The 20,416-nt window shown below is 40.6% G+C and overlaps 1 protein-coding gene across 1 annotated transcript in view; it reads left to right on the forward strand.

The window, feature by feature from the left end:
- tgfbr3 (transforming growth factor, beta receptor III) overlaps positions 1-20,416 on the forward strand; it is a 92,213-nt gene that overhangs the window by 63,871 nt on the left and 7,926 nt on the right. The window contains exons 6-14 of the mRNA XM_012882530.3: positions 1,085-1,247; positions 1,658-1,805; positions 5,466-5,643; positions 5,734-6,005; positions 7,047-7,202; positions 9,551-9,622; positions 11,123-11,314; positions 12,567-12,863; positions 14,092-14,209. Coding sequence (XP_012737984.2) covers positions 1,085-1,247; positions 1,658-1,805; positions 5,466-5,643; positions 5,734-6,005; positions 7,047-7,202; positions 9,551-9,622; positions 11,123-11,314; positions 12,567-12,863; positions 14,092-14,209 — 1,596 coding nt within the window. The remainder of the gene's footprint in view (positions 1-1,084; positions 1,248-1,657; positions 1,806-5,465; positions 5,644-5,733; positions 6,006-7,046; positions 7,203-9,550; positions 9,623-11,122; positions 11,315-12,566; positions 12,864-14,091; positions 14,210-20,416) is intronic.

The raw sequence follows: 20,416 nt of genomic DNA on the forward strand, positions 1-20,416 counted from the left end.
CGCTGCTGCTTGCCAGTTCTTACAGTGAGCAGACAGCCCATCGAGGTTTGCAGTTCATCAGCTCTCAGACAGAAAATCTTGTGTTGTGCTGAAAATCTTTGCACGCGAATGAAGCAAAGCCTGTGTCTGCTGCTGATTAGCAAGTCCTCTATCCCTGTGAGCCTGTGGCGAGTAGAGTGGTCTCTCAGCCTTCAAGCGTTTGTCTTGTATCGTTAGAGGCTGTGGTTTGGCAAAGCCCCAAAGGGACATGATGTTTATTTCACATAGAGAGCTGTAAATTTCCACTCCTTCACATCTTCTGTGGTGTTTTATGAAGATGGACAGATTTTTGCTTGGCATCCCAACCGGGCCCATAGACAGAAGTTTTTCCCCTGCTCATAAATGTGACAGAAGACTTCCGCAGGGAATGTGCCAGGCTTTGGGTCGCTCTGTCATGAGTAAAGCTTTGTGCTAAAGAGCAGCCTAACCTTTAATGTGAATAAAATTGCAAATAATTGAGAAATAAGTAAATAAGCGACAAAGAATATAGGGTATTAAACATGGGTCTGAATTTTGTTCTGGTGGTGAAAGTTATTCTGGGAGTATTCCTTGCTTGTCAAAAGGCATACCAACCAGAAAGCACACCATCATCTGCTAGATTTTCAATTGGGATGATGGGAACATCAACCACTGAGTTGCACCCTATGTTTCAACAGTTCAGCCAGGACTGAAAAACTCTATACTGACATCTAGGGTCATGAATGTACGGCGCCAGAATTCTGCCAAAAGGGCACGCGTGCAATAAACACTCATGCAAGCAGTTTTATTCAATATACATGTATGTAAACGACTCTCCATGCACATTTTGAACGATTTACGCGGCCAAAAAATATTTATTCTCAACATCTTTCATGACCACAGCGGCAACTCCGTTAGGACATCCATGCCATTTACAACAAGATGTACGCAGCTAGCTCTGCTTTCGTTTTGCTGGAATGCTAACAGTCCTTTGTAGTTTCCTTTTTTGTTTGCCCATTTTCTGGATCAGAACACCTACGCAGAAATCCCAGCCCGGTAACACAAACCATTTTTTATCTCTTTTCAGATCCAGTTTTTTCTGACACTTGCAAGATTGACAACAATTTCCTGTCTCTGAACTACCTGGGCAGCTACAAGGAGCTCCAGTCGTCAAGGGGTTGCATCCTGTCTGTGCCTGACAAGGACAGAGAAGTCCACATCGTTGAGCTGCAAGCTCCGAACTCCAGCAGGTGATCGGCCAAACCTTTTAAAGCCAAGGGTACATGCTGTCATGGTTTATTTTCGAGGACAGGATGCTCTCAGTAATCTCTGTGGAGTTTATTTTGGACGTGAGCAAACATGACGGCAGAGGGACATTACTGCTCACACAGTGTGTTTCCTTTGAGGAACATATTTCAAAACAAGCTCTCAAAGGCCAGTGCCATAAAATGTCTTCACTACTTGTTGGAGCAGCATTCAGAACACCCAACAGAGTGTAAATCTGGGAATGCTTTAGTAGGTGTACCGTATCTCAGTTTGGCACTATCTCACCTGTCTGTTGTATGTCTGGGAGTGCATCCAGTCTTTTAATTAGTTGGCCAGACATAGAAAGCATGATGACTCATTGGTATTTTTCCCATCTTTTGCTTGTTTTCCACAGAGCTCTCCCGGTGGATGTCACTGTGGATCTAAGGCCTCTCAAGGATGATGTCTTGGTGTTTCGAGATGTCGTCTTGGTGCTCAAATGTGCAAAGTCCGTCCACTGGGTTGTCAAAGCCCACGATGTGAAGGGGAACCTGGTGGTTGTGGTAAGAAAAAAAGAAAGTGAAACTCACATTTGTTCACAAGTTGCTACACAGGAAGGATTCCTCACTTTATGTACCACTTGAGAAAGAGTTTGTCACACCTAGATGTGTTTTGAGATGGCACCTCGTCCGCGTGGCACGAGTATAGATGATAAGTTTAGAGGAAATACGATTTCTGCTGTAGTTATGCTGTACAACCCTGGTGCTGCTTTGCATCACTTTCGATATGAATCTCGAACAGCCCTAGATTGTGCCGCTTTACAGCGCCTTACTGAGGTACTCATGCACTTTGAATTTTGTCATTACACAATCACAAACGTATTTTACCGGGCTTTTGTAACAGACCAACACAAGGTAGTGTTAATTATAAAGCCGAAGCAAAAGGACAATTTTTTAAAATGTTTTATAAATAGAAGTTAAAGTTGTATTAAAGGTCTCCTGAATCAGTACTTTGCACAGCCAATTTGGTCTTTTAGGGTACCAGCTTTACACCTTCAGAAAATAAATACATTAGATTAAATTTCAATTGAGCTTATTAATATAATACCAATTTACAACTAAAGGCCCTTCATAAAAAGCTAATTAATTAATTATAGACAGAAATGTGTGTTCTGTTCCATTGATTAATACAAAGTGAACTTTGTATTAATACAAAGTAAATTACACTTACCGGCCCTCAAGCACTCAAGCTTGGTGTCCTGCAATTTTTATCTGTGTCTCTGGTCCAACAAGTCATTTTCTGAGGAGAGCACCTTTTTCCACGCGGTGGCCTTTTCTCCTACATTGATTGTGATAAACTTAAAATAGGACTTCGTACCTTTTCCAGTTTCTTCCTGATACTCTTCCTAAAGGCCAGGTTTGTGGAGTGCAGATGTACTAGTCGTCCAGTGGACAGATTCTACCACCTGAGCTGTGGAGCTGTGCAGCTCCTCCAGAGGTACCATGGGCCTCTTGGCTTTTTCTCTGATTATAGATATTCTTTAACAGCCTCTCCGTTTAGGCAGATATTCATCTCTTGTCATGTTCTTTCCATTCTCATATGATGGACTGAACAGCGCTCTGTTGGGATATTGTTTTATAACCCAACTCTGCTTTAAACTTCTTTATTCCTGAGCTGTCTGCAGTGTTCCTTGGTCTTGGCAAACTAACCAGGCCTCCACAGAACAGCTGGATTTTTACTAAGGTCAAATCGCACACAATTGGACTCTGTTTTAAGGGTATCAGAAAGAAGGAGACTTAATGCAAATGCAAACCTTTTAGATGTTTCAGAATATTTGAAAGCCATGTGTCATTGTCCTTCCTAGTCAGTATTATTTATTATGTGGAGTTGACCTATCACTTAAAATCCCAGGAAAATATATTAAAGTTTGTGGTTTTGTCGTCATACATGTAAAAAAGGCAAGACTAACTTTGTAAGACACTGCATGTTGCAAACCTCAGCACACATTACCTCTAAATTAATTTTTAATTGTATTAAACACAAGTAAAGCAGCTTTGTTATTAAATATGTTTTGTGCTGCTCTACTCTTTATGGAAACCTAAACACTGTGACACCTATACAGAATGAATAGTTTAGCTTTACTCAAAGGTTGGAATTTTATACCTCGTCTCTTGTGTAAATCTGTAAAAAAAAAAAAAAAAAAAAAAAACCTCATCAATATTTTACATTGTCTCATAAAAAGTCTCATAAATATGTTGACTTTGGTATCTGTAGTGATGGATTAACTCTGCTTGTCAGTGTGCTGCTGTCTTGCAAGCACCTCTAAGCTGTCTTATTCCAGTATTAATTTCAGTGGAGGTGAGCTGCTGCTTCTACATTTCCTTAGTGTGTGGTAAAGCTAACACTGCTGCAGGCATAACACCACGCTCTTCACAGGCGCTGGGTGTTTGTACAGCTGTTCGGCGGCTTCTGTACATCAAATCAATCAGGTTGTCTGAGTGTAAATGCAGGTCAGACCCTCAAGACTTCACATGTCACTGGGTAATCCGTTGGCAGAAAGGTCATATAATGTTAGGAGTGGTGTTTTCATAGTGTAGAGCTGTGTAAAAGTGAACATTTGTGTTTGCGTTACAATTACCACTCATTATTGCCACCTACAGTACAGTCAAACATCTTCAGCAGCTGTTGTTTATTTCTTGACATTAGTATGTGGCACGGCCCCACAGAGACAAAAGGGTTGCCAAAACCCCACCCGTTAGCTATTGAGAATGACTTGGAACATTCATCTTAATCCGTCATTTAATAATCAGATATATTTTCACTTCTAAAAATGACACTTTGAACTAAGCGGCATGGGTTTGGTGGAGAATGTAATTAAAAGAATATTAAATAGGAATCCATTAGTCATTGGTATCTAGGTTCTGGTATCTGCTGGATATCTTTTCCACTTCTCTCCCTGTTCATTTAAGTGTGAATTAAGAAAGGCCATGAGAGCCATAATATCGATTCAGAACAACTGTAATGATCAGTACATAATATTACTGGTCTGGAGCAGCTGTAGGAATAATATGCTTTGGTGTTCTATACAAACCCAACTCTGTTATGTTGTTGCATTTCCCTGCATGAAATCCCTGTGTTTTGTTTCTCAAAGTTGTCATACGATGACAGTGGCATACCAGCCCAAGCCTAGCACTTTCTTATTGATCATATTCTGAATTATATTCTGAGATGGATGTTAAGTCTGACATTTTTAGCAAATCCAGGTTAAGATAGGGAGAATCGCATCAGATATATTTAACCGTAAAGCAAATAGTTTGAATAGTACGAAACATAAAAACAAAAACAAATAATACAAATACTTAAAACATTAAATAGGTACAATAGTATAAGCTGTATAATCCTAAGAGCTGTGTGAGTATTTTAATACGCTGGGGTTGTTTAGCGGCCTACTATTGGTGCCTTTGGTCATGGAGAGATTGTGACGGCTCTCTGACAACGTTTCCAGCCTGTTCCTGCAGCGGCACTCACAGCTGCCATACTGCAGCTGGAGTCCCATGCAGAAATGCTGTGTGTCAACACCATCCCCACTACCCACAGCTGTTTGGGTAAATCACATCCTCAGTGACTTACTGGTAACACAGACCACAACAGTGTCTGTGTTTGTCCATGTACAATATTCAAACTGATAGTTATTTAGTTAGCTGCCTGATCAGTGTATTGAAATAGACCCAGATGAGTCTTCTTATAAACCAGAGCGACTGCAAGCAGTTGATAAGGACTGTGTGCCGTCATATGACAGGGAGAGCACACAGGATGCTGTACTTGTGCAATCAGTGTTTTGGAGATGCTTAGCTACGCAAGTCATTTGATGGCCAATAAAGTAAAAAAAAAAAAAAAACGCTACGCTTTCCTTGGTGTTGCTCAAGCGACTTGACTCTGTGGGAAACGACTGTGAGAAAGCAGAAATCCTCACACGGTGGGAGAAGAAGGGCAGGAACCAAATTTTTAAGAGCAAACTAACATGACTTCTCAGCTCTGATCAGGCTGTTACACGCCCATTACCTCAGCATGATTCATATTCAACACAGAATTAGTGCAGGACTGTACTTGATGAATATAATGCCTGTACACTGGGTTTCGTCTTTTCCAATCTTTAAAGAAACTGAACCTAAGTGGGATTCTTTTAAGAAAAACAAACATTTAATGAAATGTCTCTTCCACAGGCTTCCAATTCAGTGAGTGTTAGCTCACAGATGTTTGAGACAACACAACCCCGACAGTCTTTGCCATCAGGGTCACAGGCCTTAATCAAGTGGGCTGAAGATAGGGGCTACAGTCCAGTCACATCTTACACCAGCACCCCTACGGCAAACCTCTTCAAAATCCGACTGAGAGAGCAAGGTAACCTGAAGGTCATAGATGTTACAGTAATGCTGAAGAGCTACTCTGCCTGGTAAGAGACAACCTCATCAAGCTGTGTGTGTCTTCCAGATGTGGTGGATCATGCGGAGAGGAGATTGCCCCCTGAGCTGGCTATCCTGCTTCATTCCAGCCCTCTCCCAGAAAAAGGACGCTCCAGTCTGCCTTTTCACTTTGCTGCACACGTACATGACAGTATGCCTCAACGGTACGATGTAGGGGCCATGGGGGACGGGGGCCCTTTGGATGTTGAACCTTTGGATGTTGAACCTTTGGATGTTGAACTCAGCGTGCAGTGTGAAGACCATCGGATGGTTGTCAGCATTGACAAAAAGAGCCTCGAAGTAAGTGTACAGACCTCACAGGACCGGCTGCGCATGTCACTTCAAAACAGCTATATTATTGTCCATGATCTATGCATTGCAAACCAAGACAAATCGTCAAAACCACATAACACAGATAATGCATTTGGCTAAGTGTGACAGATACACTTGAAACTCTTTGAATTTATATTGTTTTAGTTTAGAAAATTGTTATCTCAAATGCTTCACAAATGACTAAAATATTTGTTGCTAATTGCTCATTCTTCTTTACATATCTCCAAAGGTGAGTTTACATTTTTGTCCGTTCTCTCACGAAGAAGTACCCAGACACATCCAAAACAGTCGTATCATAATAAAAATCATTTAGCACATTAGAAAATAAATCTTTGTAGCCCTTTGGGTCTTTTTTTCTGTCACACTTTTGTTTATGCAACTCAAACTTAAGCTGACAAACTGTGGAAACAAGGGCCTGAACATCCAATATGGCAGACACCCAACAGAGAATGGCGTCTACACTAATTATGAACCTTAATGAATGTCTTCTCCCCATTAATTAACAACGGAACCACCATGTTGATGGGATGTTGATGTTTCAGACGGACAGCGGCTGATAATGATGTCGCAACAGACAAATCTGCTGGTCACGTGTCCATGCATCAACAGTGCCCATTGTCTGCTTCCGCGTTTCATCTGATGCACAAACGGTGTGAAAGAGAGTTTTGGCCGTACAAAAGCGAAACATTAAGGTGGAGTGAAGCAAAGTGTTTCCACGTAGGTTTAAGTAAGGCAGGCAGCACTGTTGAAAACATTTGGCGTCGAAACATGGGTACAGCTCAGTCGGTCCACATCACAGAATGGAAACTGGCATGCTCTGTAATTAATAGCCGGAGCCAGACCGCCTTGTGGGATTTGTTTATTCCTGAGGTCTCCATTACACGCAACGATTTTAACTTTTTCTTTCTGCTCTTTGTGTCTACAATTCAAAAAAATGACTTCTTAAAGGAATACTGTACTTCCTTTAAGATCCTCATCCAGTGTTGCTGTGTTGTGATGTTTTCTTAGGCAAATGGATTCGTTAATGCCAGTGTCACGCTGACGGACCCAACATGCAAAGCAAAAGTCAATGAAACCCACTACACGCTGGAAACATCTCTGACTGGATGTGAGACCATTGTGTTTCCAATGCCTGACCAGCCAATAGTCCATTATATTAACTCTGTGAGTATATGTCACGTAGTACAACTAATTATGCATGAATTACTCTTTCTCAACTCTGACTTGCTCTAACCTTAACATAAGTAGAATATTTTGCTTATGTCAGCTTATGTTACCCATACTGACATCACTTGACGGTAACTAATTATTTGTTAAATACTGTTGCTTATGCTGTGTTTTAAACAGATGGTTCCAAAATATTGCAGTGACGTCCTGTCATAGAGTTAAAAACAGTTAATATCTTACCTGTAGTAGATAACTCGCGTGGGGTCTTCATTTAGTATAAATTCTGATGTGTTGGTCTTGGAGGGTGAAAACCAAAAACATGTTTTTATCGTCTTAACAAAAATTCAACCTCAAAGGTTTGATAGCAGTTTGAGGTATTTTGTGAACCTTTAAACCCCTGTCATGTTTTCATTGGCTGGTTATTTAAAAAGAAGCTGGTGATTATTTACAGAGGAAATAGAGGTAGGAGGTGCCCCAACAGTCACTTTCCTGTGTGGAGCATATGAAGAACAGAACAAAGTGTTTAACGGCAAGACAGAAAAGTAAAGAAAGGTAAAGATAGATAAAATAGGGTTCCAGCTCCTACATCTTTTCCCTATGTAAATAATCATTGGCTTCTCTGTAAATAACCATGCAATGCAAGAGTTATCTACTGCAGCAAAAAATAAAATAAAAAAATCAACTACATTTAACCTTTTAACAGAATCTCATTAAAAAAAAATTCAGAACTTTCCCTGGAAATGAAAAAAAAGTTTTGAACAGTTGTCTAAAATGTAAAAACTCATACAAATTCATTATAGTCCAATATTCCTCTTGACATGTGCTTGGGGGATTGCCACGTAAACTGAATACAGCATAGGTCAACGTCTGTACCCAAGATTTTTGTCTGAGCGGCTCTAAATCTTCTGTGCAATAGATTTACCCTGGCACAGTGGTCTGTGCGCACATCCCTCACACAAAATCAAATCTTTTTCACTGATCATTGTGAGGTAATCACAGTGAGGCTCAGAAGCCTGACTTCTCAGGAGATGCCCTGCTGTTTTGTGATTTCTAAAGGTGATGTTAGGGCTTCTCTTTGAAAGCAGAAGAGCTATATTTTGGGTTTGAACTGCTCAATCATATACTAACACTGTTGTTTGTTCTCCCCGTAACCAATCTGAATACACAATTTGGAGGTGTGTGCACTTCTCTTTTGGAGCCGTATTGCACAGGAAGCACAGCGAATTCCAATCTCTATTTAGAAGGATCGTTAGTGTAGCAGCCCCTTTTTTTTTTGAAGAGTAGAGATTATTTCCCACAGCTGTTTGGTGAGAGCCATCGGATGAGCAGCAGTTTTGGTGCCAAAATCCTTAAACCCAGATATGCTGCCACCTTATTAACCATCCAGCTTCATACGGAGCAGTGAGCACATTGCATTCTTTATGCATCTGGGAAAGGACGTAATCATATATGTAAATATGTAACTAGATGGATTCTATAATTATGTATCTAGATTTTAAAGAGCTATACTCTCTAAAGTGACTCTGTCTGGTAGTTAGACTGTGATTTGAACTGTTTATGTTTCAAACAGTCTATCTGGTCATCTAAACACATGATACAAACAGATAAGGCTTTACTTTTTCAGTTGAAGGAAGGGAAGGAGAATTTCGAATACTTTAAAGATGTATATAATGTTAAGCTCTTGGGGATTTTTCCCCCAGTGTTCACGCTTGACATTCCTAGTTATGATCATTATAAGGGAATGCATTCATTCAGCACATTTGTTCTAACAAGTCAGGATGAATCACTTCCTCCCTGGCCTTTTGAAATCTTTTGTGAGGAGAATTTTGGAACAACACTTTCTTCTGTCTGTTGCAGTGTGAAAATCTGGGCATTTCACCAAGGTCATCTTTTGTGTCAGTGCATGAACGCAGGGGCCATCTCCGACTTCTGCTCAAAAGACATTCATTTTCCTTGCCTGGGTCCCCACATATCAAAGATAATCACTTACAGTAATTGTATCCTCTGTTGTCTGTTGACTTAATTCCATGAAGGCTCCAGTGCTGGGTCAGCTAACATTTGGTGCAGACATCAAAACAGCCTCATTTGTGTCACCAACTCCGTTGTCTCATCATTAAATCTCATTCTGCTAAAGCAGCATGGTTTATCTGTGACCTCTTCCTCTGATGTTGAGGAATATGTTTTTCTTCTCTTGAGGCTGCAGCGTATTCCCACATTTTAGACCGTAATGTTTAGCCAACCGCTCTCAAAGGTTTGCAAGAATTAGGCCACTCTTACACAATGAGATGTGTTGGGTTTGGAAATTGTTTTGTGATTGTGATTCAGGTTTTCTCTGTGGATTTCAGGTGATAGTGAATTCTACTGAGACGCAGGACTATGAAGATCAGGCACAAACTCCACACGCAGCCATGACAAACGTAAGTGAGAGCGTCTTTCTGTGAAAGAGCTGCACTCCTCAGCAACGGCAATCAACGTATAGATGAGTGTCATTTGGCAGACTTCATTTCCCAGAGCCCCTTGGTTCTTATAAAACGTCCTTTGCCCCAGCAGTCCCCCTAACTTTCCATGATATCCCTGAGCGAACCTGACATGACATTTCCATTTGCCGCTGTCTCCAAGAAATCTCTACCAACATATTTTCCTTTATCTCATCTATCCATTTCTCATTTCCCTGCCACTATCTCATACAACAGCTTTCAAAAATATCCATGCCACTTTTTCATGTTGTCGCATTGGAAATACAAACTTTTTTTTTAATTCCCTTTTTTCACAAATATAATCTAAAAGGTTGGCCATGCGTTTATATTCACCTCTTGAGAGTAGACTTGGAAGATCCACTTTTTGCTACAGCCCCGGGTTATTTGGAGGACGACTCTGCTGCCTTCGCACATGTAGAACCTAAACGTTTTGCTCATTCTTACATCACTTTTCACTTTCCCTGCTGAAGAAAAGCATCTGTCCAAAATGATGCTTCTTTATCCTGAGTTTAATAGCTTTAGTCTCACCTGAGCAGAAATATTAATGCAAATGTTCAAACCAAAATACTCAAATTTACTCACATTTCACCAGTTTTAACCTCACTACACTGTTCGACTGTCAACTTCAGGATTCGTTTAAAATGCTTTTATTTCTTTATGGGTCTTTAAATTGTCTTGCTCCTCCCTATGGAGCTTTACAGCCATATGTTCCATCAGATCTGCTGACCTGCTGCTGCTGTCAGCGCCAAGAACCAGGCGGAAGCTCAGAGGAGACCCCACCTTCTCTGCAGCTGGGCCCAAGCCTTGGAATAGCTGGCCGTTGCACATTAGGCAGGCTCCCTCCCTGATGGTTTTTAAATCTCTTTTAAAAACCAACCTGTTTTATTGCAGGCTTTTAATTTGTGCCATACTCCTTCCATTGTTGGCTGATGGATAGAAAAGTTCAAAGCTTTGGATTTTGTTTTTTAGCCCAGCTTTGTTTGCGCAACTGTCTGCTGTGGTTCTTGGTCTTCATGAAACTGTTCTCTGATGTTCTCTAACACACATCTGAGGACTTCACAGAACAACTATAATTTTACTGCAACTAAATCAGGCACAGGCAGACTCACTAGTAATCAGATGAGCTTGGAAGGCAGTCGGTGTAACTGAATCTTATTAAGAAGAATCTGAGTGTAGTCGGGTGAAAACACTTTTCAGGGTTTTATTCATAAACTATTGGAAATCATGTATCCTTTTCCGCCCACTTCACTATCATGCACTACTTTGTGTTGATCTATAATATAAAGTCCCAATAAAATCATTGCATTTATAGTAGTAACATGGCAAAATGTGAAACAGTTGTAAACCGTTCGCCAAGCAACTACGCTGTCAGTCGCATTGGTGCAGTTTAACATCTGGTCCTTGCTGATTGTTATTCTCTGTATTCTTTTCTTATCCCAGTTCAATTGCACATACAGAAAATCTGAGGAAAACCCAAAGCTGCTTCCTGGTATTAAGAGCTCTCCTGGTCTACGCAGACCAGACTACAACGACATAAGTCTTGAGATGGAGCTGTACGACTGTGCGTCTCTCAGCGAGTCTTCACATCAGCCCCTGCTCACAGTTTTTGACCAAAAGGAAGTGTTCGTGAAGGTAATGCTTCCCATTCGTGTCACATTCCTCTTGCTTTTAAAGATCATGGTGTTTATTTTCTTTTTTTAAATGTAATTCTTCTTCTGTGAAACAGGCTGTGTGCCCTCTCGGTTGGTGCTCTTTGATCTCTTTGAGGGGCATCAACAATGCGTGATTCTGTTTTGTCTGTGGGCGGCTAAGATGCTCAACTTACACTGACCCCTAACGTTCATCTTATCTCCTCTCTGCACGTTTTGTTATCCTGTCTGTCAGCTTAACATTTTTGATTAGAAACAGTAATTCTGCTCCTCATTTAGGACACAGCAAAGGCTCATGGTCTGAAGGTCCTTTTGGAGAGATGATTTATGATGCTATCAGCAGGAGACGCTTCTCTGACAGAGAGGACAAAGAGTTGTCTGTGCTAAGGCTTAACCCTCCTCCTATGAGCTCACACTGTGCAGAGACCTGACCTGAGGCAAAGTCCAGCAAGTCCACACTGGAACTTCAATAACCACAGAGTGACTTATGCTTTTTAAGAGCACCCTTTTAGTAACTGTGGAAATGTAATGCTGCTGTGATAACAGCCTTTAGGTTAGATGGCATGAAAATCAGAAACAATTTCAAATGTTTTGGCAAAAAAGAACAAAACATGACATATAATACACTAAGACATACTATATTCATCAAGAAATAGAAAGGTACTATTCTTTTTCAAATGACAACAGTTTGTTCACCTTTAAATTACAAATTTGACTTCAGATAAGAGGAAACCGTTCCTTCGGAGGGTGAACTCACTGATTCTTATGTGGAACATCAATTTCTTTGTAGTGAATGCAAAACTAGAAGTGAAATTAACATTGTAGCCATAAAGTGAGAATAGGTCAATCATTAATGGGGTAGGGTTTGTCTTCCTGCAAAAAAAACAAAACTAATTTCCATGATCAAGATCGGTCCTTCTATGCTTTCTTCCCATAAGTACACAATAACATTGCACACACTGAAGTTTTACATCAGTGTGTGACTGAATGCTGGAAGGGTGAGTGACCTACTCTGACGGCAAAGTGCTGGATCTGAGTGCAAAGGAATATGAAGCTGATTTCAACTTAAAGCAACTTTGCATTCTCACTGAACAAGTGCTGTAGACAATTTTATCATCCATCACAGTTTCCGACATTATGTTTTGAAGGGCCTTCTAATGACAGAGAAGAAAAGCATATTATTATAAGTATAAAAAGCTCAGAACCTTTTTTCTTATGTCTCTAATGTGCTCCAGATCACATTAAGCCCACCGGATCGGGACATTGGGCTCATCATCACCTCCTGCTTCATTTCTCCTGACTTCAGCCCCCAAGTGTCGTCTGACTACATGCTTATTGAGACAGCTTGCCCCGTGGATAACTCCTTTAAATGGACAACCAATCCTCAAGAGAACTTCAATCGTTTTGCTCCAAAAGTGGAGACAACGTTTAGCTTCACCTTCAACTCAAGGTTCAACAAACCCTTTGCTTTCCTGCACTGTGGCATCTCTCTGTGCTCACAGGGGTCTCCAGAGAACCAGGGGCTACCACAGGTATGCATGAGGTCCTCGCTAAATTCTTTGTTTCTGCTCATGTTTGAGAGCTGTAGTTTAACCCCCGCTGTTGTTGTAGTTTCTCTACAGCCATGCAGAACTATTTAAAAACTATTTTTAATATGTTTTTGTTCCCTTTTTTGCCTATTGTGGGGAGTCATTAGTTATAATTATTAGGAGAATAGCCAGGCTGCTGTGAAAGATCAGGGGCTGTAAAACCAGATTTTAATATCGTCTGAAAACAAAGAAGACTAAATAAAAACAGAGATGACATTTTAAACTGTGTGTAGCATCCTGCGATAGCAATTGGTGCCTCATACATGGCTTAAACATCCATATGTTATCTATAGCTGCTTATACGTGCAGGGTGGGCTGCTGTCTATCTCCAGCTGTCGATAATTATCAAGAAATTCAAAACGTATATTTTAAATGCAGCCCTGGCTATTTTATGCTGTAGCTTAATGACCTATTTTTAAATAAACACTGACTTCAAACTCAACCCTCTATTCAACCAAATTTTTACCAGAATTGTAAGTTTTAAAAAAAGAAAAAAAAGAACACGTGCTCTCTGAACACTTTGAAGCTTGGTGACGCCGCCTACCTGGGTCTGCGTTTGTGATTGGTTAGGAGGATGTAAAGACTGTAGTATTAACCTGCATGACAGGCTAGGATGCAAAAGGAAGGAAAACTGTCCTATTGAACCACATGTCTATTGATCAATATATAGTGTTATTGAATTATCGTCCAGCTCAATGACTAAAATAGCAATCTCTATTGTCCTGTACAATACAGATCCTTATATTATCTCCAAGATCCCCAAAAGGCAACCAACATTCCCAAATTCAGCATGCTCAGAAGGATAAAAGGGAACTACTTTGCCAAATGGTTTTAACCTTTTCAAGATCTGCATAGTCTCGCTCTCGCTAGTTCTCCCACAGCCGGAAAGAACCACAGACATGTCCCAACATGTCATTAAAATGCATTGTTCTAGCTTTATGTAGCACTGTCTTTGTACTCGTTTCATTTTAAACACCACACTGATAACGAAAATAGCCAACAATTGTACTTACACACTATGCATTCAGTAATTGGAAAATGATCATCTCATGTACTGTTATCTACCTTTGTTACATGAATCTTTCTCTCTTTTTTTGTAATGACAAGAATTTTCATATGTTTTAAATCTAAATGTATTAATGATCTTTTTTTTCTGCTTTTGTCGGTACAGTGTCTGGACTCCAGCGAGAGCTGTCGTTTGTCTGCGAACCAAATCGTTCAGCTGCTGTTGAACAAAAAGATGTTGTCCAAGCAGATGATTGTGGATGAAAATCCAGGAAGGCATCGAGGTAAGTGAGAAAAATGACCTTGTGTATTGGTGTTATAAGGAAAACAGCTAGAAGCTGGCAAACAGCTGGTCTGAAGGTGAAGGAGCCACAGAGAGGTTAGATCTGGACTTGATGATTAGATAAGTCCACACTTTACTACATGTCTGGCTTTCATTAACTCTGGTGTGTGTGGAGGGGGCTTACATGTAATTCTTCATACACACGTGATGGTTGTGCACGTGCCTCAGTTTACCCTGATGGCTGCACACAAGTGTGTGCTTTTGTCGGTGCATACATGCTACCACAGAGTTGACTGCAGCAAAACTGAGCGTGCAAATGCTGAGCTCCAGTTCTGCTGTCCTGCAACAGTCCAAGAAGAGGGAAGTGTGGAAAAACCGGAGTCATGCGGCACTGAGCACCAGTTGTTTTTGCTTAGGCCCTTCTTTGTGGCCTCCCTTTTCCATCAGAAGGAGGGGAAAAGGGGCGTGGTGGTACTCTCACTGGCTTTGGGAAGCCAGCCAAAGCCTGAAGGCCCCTTGGTCACTGCCTGTGTAGGTTGTCATCCATCCACTTGCAGCGTCTTGTGGCCAAGGGAGGCAGCAGCTTGTGGGAGGGGAGTTCATGACTTTACTGCAATTAGAGTGTCGTAACTGTGACCTAAACTCAGAACGGCTGATATGACTAGGACCCGTTCTTCAGTGTATTGTTGGGAATTTTTAAATTGGCATCCTTTCTTAGATTACATGAGAACCGAGTTATACATCACTCATTTCCATTAGACAGAACTATATGTCATCTTGGCTGATACTGGCCAATTTAGGGTTATTGTGGATAAAATCAGGTCATTGTTTCTGTCAGCTGGGCAGCTCGGTGCTGCCCTGATTCCTCAGGGGTGCTCAGCTGGGGCCATGGGTGTGACAATGAATGATTGCCTCACTGGGTTCAGCTTCTGAGGCTTTTTCATGTTCCCGAGGAACTATGTTGGTGTTTTTGGAACTCTAAAACAATAATGTGATATGTCTTAGCTTTGAAAAAAAAAATCCTGTGAGTCAGAGTTGGGATAATTCAAAGCAGAAATGGATCTTCTAACTAGCCAAAGATGTGATTAGTGTGATGTCTTAGTTTCATCTGCTGGGTTTCTAATATGCCAGTGGAGAGGGCTCAACCATTTTAGGAATACAGTAAGCAAACAGAAATTTCTTATAAACCCTGCAAATGGATCCCCTATGCTGTGATGGCAAACTAAAGCTTTTCCAGGGTTTACCAATCAGGGAGAAGTGGTTTTAGCCAACTTAGAGCCTGGAAAAATTTTAATGATCTCAAATCCCTCCACTCAGAGGTAGATCTACCGCTTTACAGCATCAGTGGATTTTCAGTGCATGGTAGAATTAGCTGACCTGAAGAGGCAAACGTACAACAGAAAAAAAGTGTGCCATTATTTAAAAGAAGAAAAGACAAGCCTAGCCCAAATGGAAGAGCACCGTGTGGAAAAATAAATACACTCCAGGATTTCAAGGTTACAAAAAAATCAAATAGGAAAATGAAGCACTAACCTGAGAAAATCATAATTTTTCTGACTTTATCAGTCGTTCACATCTTTATGGAAGAATTTTGGCCCACTTCTCTCTCTCTCTCCAGCATTGCTATAGGCGTGTGCAGATTCCTGTCTATCCACCACAACTCCTGAGTTCAATGCTTGATTATGACAGATCCATTGCAACACTATGTTGTTTTTACCCATTGCAGCTATTCTGTTTGCACATTTGCTGTTGTTTTTGGACTCATTGTCCAGTATCTTTCCCAAGTCTGGACCAGCTGTTGCTCATGTGGTCTTAGAGTTGACTTAAGAAAACTTTCCTTCTCAAAGGTATTCCTTAACTGCAGTGTTTCCAGGTCCGCTGGCTGCAAAACAAGTCCAAATCCCCAACTCTCTACCGCCATGCTTTTCGGTTATTTTTAGATTTCTGTGTTGTTAACTGGCTGTTTCTTAACAAATAAAGCAAAATACGTGACAGTAATCAAACATCTATGCTTTAGTTTTGTTCAAATATAGTATATAGATAGAATAGATAGAGGTGTTGTGATTTGTTTAGATGCTTTACAAGTTTAAGCAGTACATAAAAAGGTGTTCAGTCCTTTCTATTCATACCCTTTAAAATTTACCCTGCCAGGAGTTTCTTTGAGCATCCCCTGGTGTGACCTTGGGCCGACTTTGCGGGATGTCCCCTTCCTAGGAATGTTGGAAACGGTTTTAAATATTTTCAATTTACGACTAATGTTTAATTGACAATAAAAAAGGTGAAAAAAAGAGCTTAAAACCCTGGGTCATCAACTAGAGCTGGACAATTAATAGCATTTGCAATATAATCGCAATTTTAAGAAACTCAATTTCCAAATCACAGAGGTCTGCAATTTTTAGCTGCAAGACACTTCCTTTAGGTGTCGGTAAAATGTTTAAAGTGGGTTTACCTCCACATGTAAAGGAAGAGAGTTGCATCAGCGAGATAATGTAATTTTATTACTTGTTTTAGAGTTTATATAATCAATAGTGTTTTTTAAATTTTTTACCAGAAACTTTCAAGATTCTCACTGTTGCAATTAGCACCGGTCAAACTGTTAATACATAGACTTGTTTGTTGGTTGAACTTTGCACTTCATGTTCAACAAGGATTAAACATAAACTCAACAAGCTATTCTCTTGAATAAGAATATTCTCGTTAATAAAAATCAGTTAAAGTTCTTGTTTTGAATAGTCCTTGTTTACAAAGATCTTTATCTACAGGCCATTTCTGTTGCTTGTGGTTAACGCAGAGAAAAGTCTAAATTAAACTGCAATTACGGTTGAAATAATTTCGCATTTTTGATTTTTGGCAAAATGGCACATCCCTATGAGCAACATCTGTGTCGCTAAAGTTACTGATTAGCATCACGGGGGTACTACTAGCACTCATTTCGCCTTTGGAAACATTAAATGGGGTATGTAGATTTATTTACACAGTGCTTGTAAATTTAATGTAATATGTCAAGCGTTTTTGTTTATCTAAAGTTCCATATAAATTTGATAAAAAAAACTAATATCTGAAGAGCAGCATTCCTTAAATGATATTCAGCCTTACATAAAACTGAGATAGGTTCTGCTACCTAAGGATGGAGTTTATTTCTGTAAGTGACAGATTTCTGTTAAAAACACAAGTACCTCCACTTAAAACCTAATGCAGCTTTTGGCTCCAGAATGCGGCCGACTGGATCCAACCCACAAAAGTCAAATCATCTACCTTATTGCCAGAATTACTGTCAGAATAAGGCATAATAAGTGTTTTACAAGTGCTAAGATTCAGTATTATACTGCGGCATTAGCTAAGACATCATTACAGATAATTTCACTTTTGAAAGGCTTCCAGATGGCTTGAAATAAGTGGGTGAGCAGAACCCGTTTGAGTCAATAGGTTCACTCCCAGATTATAGAAGAAGTGCTCTCTGAGCCATTTTCCTGCTTCAAGTTCCTGGATCACATTCTTCACCGAATTGCTTATCAGAACTAAACACTATCAGCAATCTGCTGCTTCTGAGGCATGTGGCTGACACAGTGACTCTGAGCATACTGCATTTTATATTTGAAAATATATAGCTTGATACTGTGCAAATGGATTAATGCAAGTAGGCATGTTTTGATTTTTCCTTGTTATTTTACAGGTCCTTCTAAAAGTAAACCAGAACTGGGCATTAAACCTACACGTCTATGAGCATTAAATAAATAGGAAATGAACTGCAGGGTCAGCAGGAAGATGACAGATAGTGTGAGGCTTTACACTGTACACGTGTTAATGTCCTGTTGTGCTTATAGCCTTATGGAGCCTTCTGGTATCAAGCAGTGGCCTGTGAACTTTAGCTGTGTCCAATCAGGAACTGTCTGTGTCAGGAGTCTTGATGATGTGACCTCTGTGGGTTCTGCTCCACTGGAGGAAAGTTCAAAGTTGAGCCAGAACAAGTCATTATGGCAGTCACTCCATGGCAAACACTCCAGCATAAATAAAGGAGGTTTACTGAGAAATCAGGGTTGCTCCAGCACCAGTTATGTGTACATGCGCAAAATGACTTGAAATGTGTTTGGATTGAAAAAGAAAAAAATAATCTGATTACACTGAGGAGACAAAATCTGTTAATCTAATCATGATGCTTTATTCAGAATAGATGCTCTATGACATGCACAGAGTTGTCAAATTTCCCTAAAAAACACTAAAGAAGTTGTGCTTCCATCTGTGCTCCCTATTTAAGGCTCAGCATTACGTGTTGTCTTCCTGCGTTACAGGATGAGAGAGCAGTAGGAAATGAAAAATTTTGCTTCCCCGACACTTCGTCTAGCCTCTGACGGCGGAAATACGTCTGTTGACATAGCAGTGTTCAGTTTGGGCAGTTTGCCCCAATCCAAATGGCATGATTGGAAAAAGTGTTACGATGAACACTGTTCAGATTAAGGCTCGGCATAAACCACCTGTTTCATTCAGAATTCAACTTCATTCCATGCTTAATCCGATCACAATGTTCAGATTGCCCTGTTTACGTGATGCATTTTTGTTCTGATCGGACCTTTGTTCCAATTACTTATGTCCATGTAAACGCAGCTATACACTACAGTTCCAAGCTGGATGACCGGGTCTCTGGTCATCCCCTGCAGAAAATTATCCGGTCCATGTGTACCCTGCCTAGTAGTGTCTAACCGTGAACAAGACTGATGGCTTTCTGTAAACAATCACCTTCTTATTGCCACTTTCACAAAGATGTCAGATTTATGGAGTGCATGCTAATAGTTGTCCTGTTGACAGTTTCTCACCTGGATTTATACTGAGAATATTTAGCGTTTGGTACTAGTTGAACATGTTTCTTTTTTTTTTTAGAAACGTTAGATAAAGGGGGCTAAATGCATGCCACATTTTTATTCGCCAAACAATTTTTAAACCCATGTATCTTTATTTAAAGTGGCAAAAGATTGCTACATTGCCAAGGCCCTGAACGGAGAATGACAAACAAAGAAGGTTTGTGTTTTTTAAGGCCGCATCCATCCTTTGTTCGTTGCCTCTGAGGCTATAAGAGCTACTGGCCTCCCCGAGCATTCTTAGCATAATAAGTCGGCCAGGTCAGATAACACGGGGGGCAAGAGATGGGGTAGTGGGTGGCAGAGAGGACCTCTTTCTCCTGTCATCTCCTCTCATATTAAAGTCTTCTGAGATGACCTGTCATCATCCATTATGTGCGTTGAACGCGCCTTCCAGGAATAGCATCCATTGTGAGGGAGTGCTGGCCACCTACCAGCGCCGCCTCTTTGCGCCATACAAGCGCCTTTGTTTTGTTAGTTAAGACATCATCACAGCTAATTTCACTTTTGAAAGGCTTCCAGATGGCTTGAAATAAGTGGGTGAGCAGAACCCGTTGGAGTCAATAGGTTCACTCCCAGATTATAGAAGAAGTGCTCTCTGAGCCATTTTCCTGCTTCAAGTTCCTGGATCACATTCTTCACCGAATTGCTTATCAGCACTAAACACTATCAGCAATCTGCTGCTTCTGAGGCATGTGGCTGACACAGTGACTCTGAGCATGCTGCATTTTATATTTGAAAATATATAGCTTGATACTGTGCAAATGGATTAATGCAAGTAGGCATGTTTGATTTTCCTTTTCCTCTCAATAGGTTCTTTTACAGATTACCCTACAAGTACAAAAAAAAAACAGGACCTGAAAAACCTTTATTCCTCACATTTATTTTCATGTCTAGGATAGGAACAGTGCCGCTTTACACTGTACACGTGTTAATGTTCTACGCAGTGCTTATAGTCTTATGGAGCCTTTCAGTACCAAGCAGTGACCTGTGAATTTCAGCTGTGTCCAATCAGGAACTGTCCATCAGGAGTCTTGATGATGTGACCTCTGTGGTTTCTGCTTCGCTGGAGGAAAGTTCAAAGTTGAAGCAAAACAAGTCATTATGCGGGAAGGCGCTCACGCCACGGCAAACACTCTAACGTAAACAAATGAGGTTTGCTGAGATACCAGGGTTGTTAAAACATGGACTACAGTCCCAAGCAGCAAACATCTGATCATATCTGATTGTGTTAAAGCAGCGAAGAACCCGAACCCGAACATGACATGCAGCAGGGTTAGTCCCAGCAGATGTATGGCTGGAAACTGCGCAGATGTATAAATGCGAGTAAGCATGCTTTAATTTTACATTCTAAC

The sequence above is a fragment of the Fundulus heteroclitus genome, chromosome 9 (assembly GCF_011125445.2).
Source record: "Fundulus heteroclitus isolate FHET01 chromosome 9, MU-UCD_Fhet_4.1, whole genome shotgun sequence".
Lineage (NCBI taxonomy): Eukaryota > Metazoa > Chordata > Actinopteri > Cyprinodontiformes > Fundulidae > Fundulus > Fundulus heteroclitus.